This window comes from Solanum tuberosum, unplaced genomic scaffold (genome assembly GCF_000226075.1).
Source record: "Solanum tuberosum cultivar DM 1-3 516 R44 unplaced genomic scaffold, SolTub_3.0 scf00223, whole genome shotgun sequence".
Classification (NCBI taxonomy): domain Eukaryota; kingdom Viridiplantae; phylum Streptophyta; class Magnoliopsida; order Solanales; family Solanaceae; genus Solanum; species Solanum tuberosum.
In genome coordinates, this window is record NW_006239146.1 from 827,786 (window position 1) to 838,359 (window position 10,574).

The 10,574-nt window shown below is 36.7% G+C and overlaps 1 protein-coding gene and 1 long non-coding RNA gene across 2 annotated transcripts in view; both read left to right on the plus strand.

The window, feature by feature from the left end:
* The window catches only part of LOC102591479 (kynurenine formamidase-like), a gene marked incomplete at its 5' end in the record, with an annotated part of 24,564 nt that extends 19,360 nt beyond the window's left edge, over positions 1–5,204 (plus strand). The window contains 4 exons of the mRNA XM_015312911.1: positions 908–1,005; positions 3,470–3,540; positions 4,452–4,608; positions 4,890–5,204. Of these exons, the coding sequence (XP_015168397.1) occupies positions 908–1,005; positions 3,470–3,540; positions 4,452–4,577 (295 nt within the window). The remainder of the gene's footprint in view (positions 1–907; positions 1,006–3,469; positions 3,541–4,451; positions 4,609–4,889) is intronic.
* Positions 5,205–7,468: 2,264 nt separating this feature from the next.
* LOC102593827 (uncharacterized) lies at positions 7,469–8,963 on the plus strand. The gene is made up of 4 exons (XR_001474569.1): positions 7,469–7,721; positions 8,247–8,297; positions 8,432–8,504; positions 8,642–8,963. It is a non-coding gene; the product is annotated as an uncharacterized lncRNA (long non-coding RNA).
* The last annotated feature ends 1,611 nt before the right edge of the window (positions 8,964–10,574 follow it).

Here is a 10,574-nt window from a genome sequence, read left to right on the forward strand (position 1 = left end):
TATCATATCATAGGTAATGGGACACACAATTCCTTTTGTGCTAAAAGTTATGACCATCTGAAGTTGACCCATCAATAATTTTCAGCTAACTGGCTGTTGACCCTAACTTACTGTCAGACCTACGGACCGTGGATCGATTGATGGTCCGTACTGGTCGACCGTAGTTTGTGTCAGAGACTGGGTAAATGAGGTCTCAATCCACGGACACAGACCACGGACCGTGGTCTGATCTACGGACCGTGGGTTTGTCCGTGAGTCGAGACTTAGCATATTTTTTCTGAGCTGGTTTGGGAGGGTTTGCAGTGGTGAACCACGGACCACCAGTACGGGCCGTGGTCTGACCTACGGTCCGTGGATGGTGACCGTAAGTTGCACCTGCAACTTCTCGAAATCTGTAGTTTGGTCTGTTTCGATTACGGGGTGTTACATTAGAGGCCCTCCAAGCTATGAGCATCCCTTTTTTGTTGTTTAGCTGCCTATTTAAGGCAAGCAGTGGCCACAAAATGCTCAAAGCAAAAGAGGCTGCCATCTACCACATTCAGTGGCAAAGAATGAGGTCTGTATTCAGAAGCCTAATATTCTTCATGAAAATTTTTTCTCCCTCAAATGAAATGGCTAGGTACTGCCCCCCACCCCCCCAAACACGTGGCCGGAGCTCAGATTTGTGGTTGAGCATCTTTGCTTTGATCTTTTTTCTTGTGGACCACTGACTTCTTATAGTTAGTTTCCATAGTTCAAACATTCAATATATGCATCTCCATTCTCCACATACCAAACAAAGAAAAAGGTTTCAAGAAGTATGACGTGCTAACTTTTCTTTAGCCAAAGAGTGGATGTGGTTTAATTGATTTTACTTGGATATACTGTTATATTTGACACAGTTTCTTTTCCCTTGAACTTCCATTAGGCGTCTTATGTGGAAAAAGAAGTTAGACTCAAGCTTTGTGGGATTCATGAAGGATGGTGCACAGTGGCTGGTGGATAACACTGACATCAAACTTGTTGGTTAGGCATGCAATACCACATTTTTTGTCACAAGATGATATTTGAAGGAAAGAAATGATTGGCTTTGACCTGGTTATTTGTGAATGAAGTTGTGGATTACTGGTTACTTGAATGTTTTGTGGAGCAGTGCTTTACCATAATTGGTTTAAATGAGTTCAAGACACCCACAAGGTTTTTCTTTTTCCTGCTGCACCTAACATTATTCACTACTATCTCAATCTACCACTTCTTTTGTGTAGTCCTGAGGGGTGTCCGCATTTTGGTGTCTACATATATTTCATGTACCTCAATAAGTATGACCTCTTTCTTTTATGTTACCTAGAATTATTGGTCAAAGTGTTTTCTCAGCTTGATCTTTCCAGTGTGTCCTAATTATTGGTGTGAAAGCATCCTTATTGTATATATTTATTCTGAATTAGGTAATATTATTTTGCATAGATCTAATCAATATATGCTTCAGATATCACTATATCGGAGAGTGAGATTGTTGAACAATGAAATCTAGTGGAATCAGACTCTTATTTCTCTTTCTTCAAATCCAGCATGACGTGTCAAGAAGGGACTCAACTAAGAAATGCTTAGAAAATGCTGTTTTGGCAAATTCAGTTATTCCATATAGATGACCTTCCCTCTGAGCAAGAAATCATATATTGAATAGAGGGGGTACTCCTTCTCTATAGAGGATACAACACACTGAAATAAAGGAATTGGTAGATCTCTCCCATCAGATAGATCAATGGCACGTGCATGGGATGCACAAGCAGGGGAGCCAATTTGACCTCTCAGACCAAATGAACAAAATTTATTTAAAGCAAGAGGATGTTGTAGAGCACTTTTTAAGTATATTTGCACACATGCATATAGTATAGGTGTCTACTATGTGCCATGTCCCTCTTAGTAATGCCAAAACTAGGATTGGTGGCCAGAAAATTCAAGACAAATATCTACTCTGAAACATGACTCCATGTGTCTTGCTTTATCCTATATTGGATTCACATAGGTCGTGGTTCGTGTATATTGTGTAGCCTCATCTTTTTGTCACTAGTGGTTCCATTCTTGCCTTCTGCCAACATGTTTGACTGGCCGTGGTTCTTGTAAAATGCTCTGGTTTTATTCTTTCCTTCCCAACTTTGCCAGCGTTTCTGCATATCTTTTAACTTCAATTTTCATTTTTGACTTTACCCTAAAGAGACTTCTGTATAGCAGCTGCATTTCCCATGTGTTATCTTGATCTGAGTCTATTTAAGAAGAGGTCATAATATGCCATTTCCATTCACATCCACACACAGTTTAGTATGGTTCTCATTGTTGAGTCACTGTCTGCATCCTTTGCCTTTTGTTTCATATCAGTTGGTCTTTTTTAGCTTGCCATCTGCAACCAAAGAGTGTGTTTACATGTTCCTTTGTGCATTAATGTTAAACTTTTCTGTTTATAAAACTTTGTTGACACATGAAAACACTGATGATGAAGAAGACAGTCTGCTTTCAATTCTCTGTGGAAAATTGTCCATTGTAATTTAAAATCTTGCATATAACTTGGGGGTGGTTGCCCCCATGGCTTTGGTCTAGTGGTAAGTGTGTAACTTGTGATGTGTGGGTTAGACGCATGTCATGGTGCCGAACCCTACAGAAGACAAGAGCCTAGTATTAGAGAATGGTAGAGGGGCGGGCCCATTATTCCCCGAGTTTCAAACCGTATACACCTGTCCTCAGGGATTTCTTGGTTATCAACAACAAGATACCCGGTGAAATTCCACAAGTGGGGTCTAGAGAGGGTAGATTGTGCGTAGACCTTATCCCTACCTTGTGGAAGTAGAGAGACTGTTTCGGTGTTAATTAAAGACCATCGACTCAAGTGAAGTAAATCAAAGTAGTAATGGAAAGGAGAAACGTCAGTGAAGAAAACTTGACAACTAATAGGGAAGCAGTGCAGAGCATATAGGCAAGGAACAGTAACATCAACAAAATAGTGTGATCACTTTTAACATAATAAACAATTGACAGTAACAGATAACAATAGCAAGAAATTACATGAATAAGGCTAATTATACGACAAACACGGTGCTCTAGATTACCACCATGCCTAATCCCATCGAAAAGCAAGACAACGCTCAAGTACCTACTAACCTTCTACCCTAATCTGTACCTTCATACCCTCCTATCTAAGGTCATGTTCTCGGTTATCAACAAAAAAGGCAAAAAGAAAATGGAGGCGGCAACAAGCTTAAGATAGATCCATTGATTATTATGAATTAGGTAAGGTTCTCTACGTTATGTTCAGTGGAACATCACATGAGAAAATCTGCATTATTTTTCTGGGATGAGAAAGTTGTTGGACCTGCATGTGATTTAATAGCATTTCCTTGATGCCAAATTAAATGGTGCTATTTTACCACCTGATTTTATTCAAGCATTTTTTTTCTTGTAAAGGAATGGTTAGCTAACATTCTGGTATATTTTCCAGGAATTGATTATTTGTCAATTGCTGCATATGATGATTTGATTCCTGCTCATCTTGTTTTCCTCAAAAGCAGGGTAAGTGGTATTTGATAGGGTAATTTGAACCGTTTCCCCCCTTTCTTTAAAGGACCATAGAAAGAGAGAGGGTGGGAGGAGATGTGGTGTTATCTCAGCTGTTTAAATTTCTCTCTTCTAAATTCTTCTTCAAGGTGCAAAAAATTGAGATTCTAAGCAATGGTTAAACAAAAGAATATTTGAGATTCTAAGTATTAGGAATTACCTATTTACTTTGTTGTCTGGAGAATGAAGATTCGTGATCTGCAGAAGAAAGGTGTTACATTAAAGTGTCTATTAGCATGAGAAGAGAAGTAATGACCAATTGAAAAAGTTTTCCTTCATAGGTGAAATGATTCTGAAGTTCAATGTGAACTTATTAATTACCAGGAAATTTTCTGCCCTTGTTTGAGCCTTGATCGAACTGAAAACAATTATTGGCGAGAGCCTAAATAGCCTTTTGGGAGTCCACTGATTGTGGTTGGATTATAGTTTGAGCAATTGTTAGAGTTCTCTGACTTTTCCATACTGGATAAGTTTGAGTTAGCTGTTGTCTGCAGTCACCTAACTCTGACAAACATTCGTGATTGCAGACAACACCTAATTCAGAGACCCAAGTATGGAACTTCACATTTTAGCTATCCAAAAAAGGACTACACATGGAATAAAATGAACTTTTAACATAGATTGTAACAAATATATACGCTGTCTTCTTGGAAAATATATTGTTAATGACCCATGATGTGATCTTTGTTTCTACATGCCAATTAGATTATTTTCATTTGAATAGATGAGCAAATTGTAGTTGGTGTTTCTACTGTTCATTGTTTTCTCGAGTCTTACGACATTCATTAGTGATTCTGTTGAACATTTACTTGTTTTGATGCCTGTAGAACTCTTGTTCAAATCTTACCATGTTTGAAATGCTCTAGGAGATCATTGTCGTGGAAGCATTGAAGCTTGATGATATAGAACCTGGAATATACACTGTACACTGCCTGCCCTTGAGGATGCTTGGTGCTGAGGGATCACCTGTTAGGTGTATAGTAATTAAGTGATGCTCTCGTTGTAAACTTTTCCAACCATAAGGTACATCTTTCAGTACTTGCACAGAGTGTGCTATTTAACTACTTTTCTGTTTTAGTTCAATGTGAAATATTCTCATTTATGCTTAAGTTGCACACCAGTCAGGTTCCTTACTTGTGCTCGGTTGGTTGTGTTCTTGGGTATATTTGATATAAAGATGAGCCGGTTGCAATATTTGTAGCTACATCTTAAACCTGGGGAACTTGGAATATTTGTGTGGGTCACGAGTTCCGAAAGTGATATGCCGCCTTCTCATGTTTAATTTACTTGATAATATGTAGCAGGAAGCACCAGAGATATGTTGGAGTGGAGTAAAGCACCACACAATGGGACCACGACCAAATTACAAAAGCAATGCTGCTTATCACTTTGGCAAGCTTAGGCTGGGCAGCTGTAGCATTTGTACATAATAAATTGTTGAAGTGAGAGTAAGCTCTCGGATTCTACCTGTCAAAAAAAGAAAGTTCAAAATAGACCTTAAAAGAAAAAATATGGAATTTCTGTATTTCTCATTGATAATCACTGTACAAAGCTACTGTATTTATGCAATCTTGTATGTCTAAATTCTATACAATTTTCTGCATTGCACTTGCACCTCATCATCATTCTTGGTATTTGTAAGTGAGTTGTTATGTTTGCAATTTTGCATCACTATTGAGCTTGAAGGGTTTTGATGATATTGTTGATACTCGGGTGTGTGAAATTCAATGATATTGTTGATACTTTGGTGTGTGAAATTCAATGATCTACTTGAAATGTGTTGCTCTATTAATATTGTGAAACTGTTAGGATGGACTGTTTATGATCTCTAATGCAGGTTGTAGTATGAGAAGGTTCGAAAGGTGTGATAGGGTGCTTGTGTTCGATATTCTTTACTTAGGGTTAACTGGGGATGGTTGCTGAGTATTGTTGTTGTTTGGTACTCATTCCCTTGCTTTCTACACTTGAGTAGGTTACGAGCCTGGATCGTCTTGATCTCTTTCTCTCATCTTCATCCGAGGCTTGCATTTGGAGTTTGTGAGGTAACTACTTGTCTCTTCGGCAGATGTCACTTGTTCTTTCATTATGTCCTCGATCCATTCTAGATATGCAGACATTCAGACTTGTATTTCTTTAGAATATATTGTAATACTTAGTGACTTGTACACGTGACACCAAGTTTTGGGGATTGTTGAATTATATTATGATTTCCGCTTGTTTATGTTATGTTATGTTTAGTTCAAGTTTTGTCTTTATTTCTGTTTTGTCTTTGATTGAACCATTTATATTTGGTAAACTAGATGTTGGATTGATTGTCGGTCTGTTTTTGCAGGCAAAATCATTAACTGAGTGTTCTTCAAGCTGTAGGACGACAATTGAAAAAAATTGTGATCACAAAAGCATGAGAAGATGAACAAAACGAAAAAAAAAAAGACAATCGATGACAAAGGAAAAGGAAAGGCTACTGAAGATAATTTTGAGCGCTCTATCAAAAAAAAATATTCTAGGGGACTGATTCAGAAAGTGAAACAACTGATACAAAAGATCAAAAAATTTAAAAAAGATTTGGTTGAGAAGATTAACAAGTTACAATCAATGATGAGAGTAACATATGTACTTCAAATGATTTCTTCAACCATACCATCTAGTTGGTTGGGTCTTTAAGTTAATATTATGATTCAATATATCTAAATAATATTGTATTGTGATCTATGTTTTTATATAATATAATGATATGTTATAATGTGAGACATTAATTAATGTTGTTTATTATTTACATATGATGTTTTTTTTACATATACTTTTTAGTTTTCGGAAAACGGCCTAAAATACTCTTCAACTATGCAAATTGGTATAACATTACTCTTCTTCTGCCTTTCAGGCCTAAAATGCTCTCGACGTCAACCTTTCGGCTCTATTTTGCCTTCATCTTTAATGGACTAAATCATTATCTCAATTAACAAAGGGAAAATTGTGCATTATAGCAAACTATTAATTCAAAATAAATGTTATAACTACAGTTTCATTTAATTCCAATTCACAACAAACTCCTTGCCATTCGCCTCTCTCCCCTGAATCTTGCTCGCGACTCTCTCGCTCGCCTCTCTCACTTTATACAAATACAAATGTATAAATTATGTTCGTGTTTGTATAAAGCGAGAGAGAACTGCATATACAAATACAAATATAAATACATATCTCTCCGTCCTATACAATTATAATTATACATATACAAATCTTTCCATGCCCAATTCACTTTTGCCTTTCTCTCTTTCTCGATTTATACAAACACAAATTATACAAAATATAACGTATAATTATGTTTGTATAAAGCGAGAGATTGATTTGATATACAAATACAAATGTTTAACTCGATTCAATTGTATACGAATTTAAATTTTATGCAGATGTACAAACACAATCATTGATACATATACATAGTAGTCACAAGTATAGAATTATCTAACCGATATATATATACAATTCACCTCTCTTCACTCTCTCGTTTGCCTCTCTCGTCTCTCCTAATCTCGTTCGTCACTCTAGCCTAACGCAAATAACATATACATATACAAATGCAATTCTCATAGACATATACGCCCTGATATATATAAATCGCCGTGATTTATACAAATAACTGCAAATTTATACGAATCAGATCTCTGCGCAAATAGCAAAGCTATAGCTACATAACACTAATATGATTTTTATGTTTGTTATTATTAAAATTTATTTATTAACAAATAGTTTTTACGAGGGAGTTCAAATGACTCTTGACTATCCTCTATATCATCCCCGATCCCTATCCACACCTGCTGACAAATGCCAAATTAGCCGTTACAAAAAAATACAAGTGTCACTATTTCAACAACTTTCTGTGTGTTTCAGTCCTCACTTGTCCTCTCCTTCCACTGTTATCCACTTCTCTACTCTTCTCCAATGACTAATCATAACACTTCACTATTCTGCCCCCTGCTGCCGCTCGCTGCCGTATCATGGAAGAAGAGAGAAATTACATGAAAAAGAAAGTAATTGACATTAGCCACAAGTATGCTCTTGATTTGCCTGCTTATGGTTCCAAAAATGGACTGGGAAACTTCATAAAACTTGAGACTAGCATCTACCAACTTTGAATGGTAATGCTTCTGGCATCTATTTGTTAATTTCTTGTATTTGGAGCTCCAGCTCACTGGAGGTAGAGATAGGCCGAAGAAGTATTTGCGGATTATATAGGAAATTTTGGAGATTAAGAGTTAGGGCACAAAGTAGGCCTAGTTTTCTCCTTAGGTAGCACAGTGTTGTATTGTAGCACTTTTATATGGGACGTAGGCCTAGTTTTCTCCTTTCTTTTTCTCCTTACTAGTAGGTAGCAGAGTGTTGTAGCACTTTTAGTTGCTTTGTATCTTGATAGTGTGTAGTCATATTCTTTTTCCTTGTAAACATGTTTCAACTTTCTTTCTTTTGAGTCGAGTATTTTTCAGGAACAATCTCTAAGTAGGGGTAAGATAATGGGATTATACTGGATATGTTGTTGTTCAGGTTCGACATACTGAATACACTTGTGGTTTCTGCCTATATATACTAGTCTTACCTGCAATTTAGCCGGGTTTTATTTTCTTTTTCTCTTTGAAAAAAATGGCATATTTTTGGTGTGAATGCAGGTCCAGTTCTTGTAGTTGTAGTGGACACCCCACGGGACAAGAATATTACAGGTATGTTGCTAATTTTTGGGATAGTATCTTGCCTGCCTACTTACTTATTTTCTTGTTAATACACTGTGTCTGTTAGAAACTAATTTGCACCAAATGATATAAACCTTATTATTGCTCGTTCTTGTATTCATCAGCTGAAGTGATGAGGTCATTGAACATACCTCGGGGAGTGAAACGTGTTCTTTTTCAAACACTAAACACAGACAGGTACTTGTTCGTTTGTCCATTGGAGGCATTAACTTGTTTCAACTTTCAAGCCTGCTAAAACTACTTACATAAGTTGTTTAATTTGTTCATTTTGTCATGTCGTTTTGTGTTGGATGTAATATTGTGAACATAAACAGGAGGCTGATGTACAAGAAAGAATTTGATTCCTCCTATGCTGCATTCACCTCAGATGGAGCAGAGTATTTGGTCCAGAATACTGACATCAAACTCGTTGGTGTTGATTACTTATCTGTTGCCATTAATCCCAAGGAAGAGCTCGTTAAAGTTCATCATCAACTACTTCTGGATCCTAAAGTAAGTCCGTTTGCCTAATTTGATTGAGTTTAAGGTTTGTGTACCTCCACAAGATAGTGGTAACGTTTGCATACACTCCACTCTCCCCAAACCCCACTTGTGGGATTTCCTGGGATATGTTGTTGTTGTTAAGTACATATAGATTCTTTTAATATTATCAAGTTAAGTTGACCTATGTACAAATAACTCTGTATAACAAGCCTAATCTATAATTTGGAAAATAGACTAATAATAACCTGTTGGTAGTCGGTTAAATTGAACTGATGTATCATTGTCGGTGTATAAAACTTAAAATTTGATGAAAACACTTTTGTTAAAGAAATGCCAATAGGTTTCTTGTTTATATATGCATCAGGATATTATTCCAGTGGAAGGTCTCAACCTCGATGATGCAGTCCCGGGAGTTTGCACACCCTTAAGGCTGGTTTATGGAGATGGTTCACCTACAAGGTGCATCCTCTTCAAGTGATCATGTCAAATAGTACTATTTTGGCTTGGCATGAGTGCATTTTAAAGCATAATAAAGCGCACGTGTCTCGATGGAGATGGTTCACCTACAAGGTGCATCCTCTTCAAGTGATCATGTCAAATAGTACTATTTTGGCTTGGCATGAGTGCATTTTAAAGCATAATAAAGCGCACGTGTCTCGATGGAGATGGTTCACCTACAAGGTGCATTCTCTTTTAGTGATCATGTCAAATAGTACTATTTTGGCTTGGCATGAGTGCATTTTAAAGCATAATAAAGCGCACGTGTCTCGATGGAGATGGTTCACCTACAAGGTGCATCCTCTTCCAGTGATCATGCCAAATAGTACTATTTTGGCTTAGCATGAGTGCATTTTAAAGCATAATAAAGCGCACGTGTCTCGATGGAGATGGTTCACCTACAAGGTGCATCCTCTTCAAGTGATCATGTCAAATAGTACTATTTTGGCATAGCATGAGTGCATTTTAAAGCATAATAAAGCGCACGTGTCTCGATGGAGATGGTTCACCTACAAGGTGCATTCTCTTTTAGTGATCATGTCAAATAGTACTATTTTGGCATAGCATGAGTGCATTTTAAAGCATAATAAAGCGTACTCGTCTCTTGCAGATGCTAAAACGTACTAGGATCAGAATGCTCAGAGTCTATCTCTTGCAGATGCTAAAACGTATTAGGATCAGAGACAAAGCACTAACAACAAGAATTGAATAAAAAAATATAGTGAAAATAAGCAATAAATGAAAAAAGTAAAAGAGATTATAAAGAGAGGAGGAGTAAAATTTTACTATTAATCTTAGTAGAACCATATTTCCAATATCAGAATTTAAAACTGTTATTTTCTTTTTTAATAAAAAAGTGTTAAAAAATTGGGGTGAGAGAGGCTCGAACTCTCGACCTCAGGATTACTCAGACGCTATGAGACCTACGCGCTAGCCAACTGCGCCACCACCCCTTGTTATTATTATTAAGCATATTAACATATATATTACTCTATGAAGAGCTCTTTACCAAAGATTTTTTATACTCAAGTCTCGAGACAAAAACTTATAGCTATTACTTTTGTGAGAACGGAAATACTTTACTTTTAAATTAATTAAATAATACAACATCGAATTGCAACAACTAATTAAGTTCGTAAAATCACTTCTTTATTTTTATGAGTGAGTAGATTTCTTAAGACATCGAATTGAAAGTAGCACCACTTATGGAGAGAGTACTTTCCAAAAGGGCTTAATTGATGACCAGGAATAAAACGTTAAAATGTG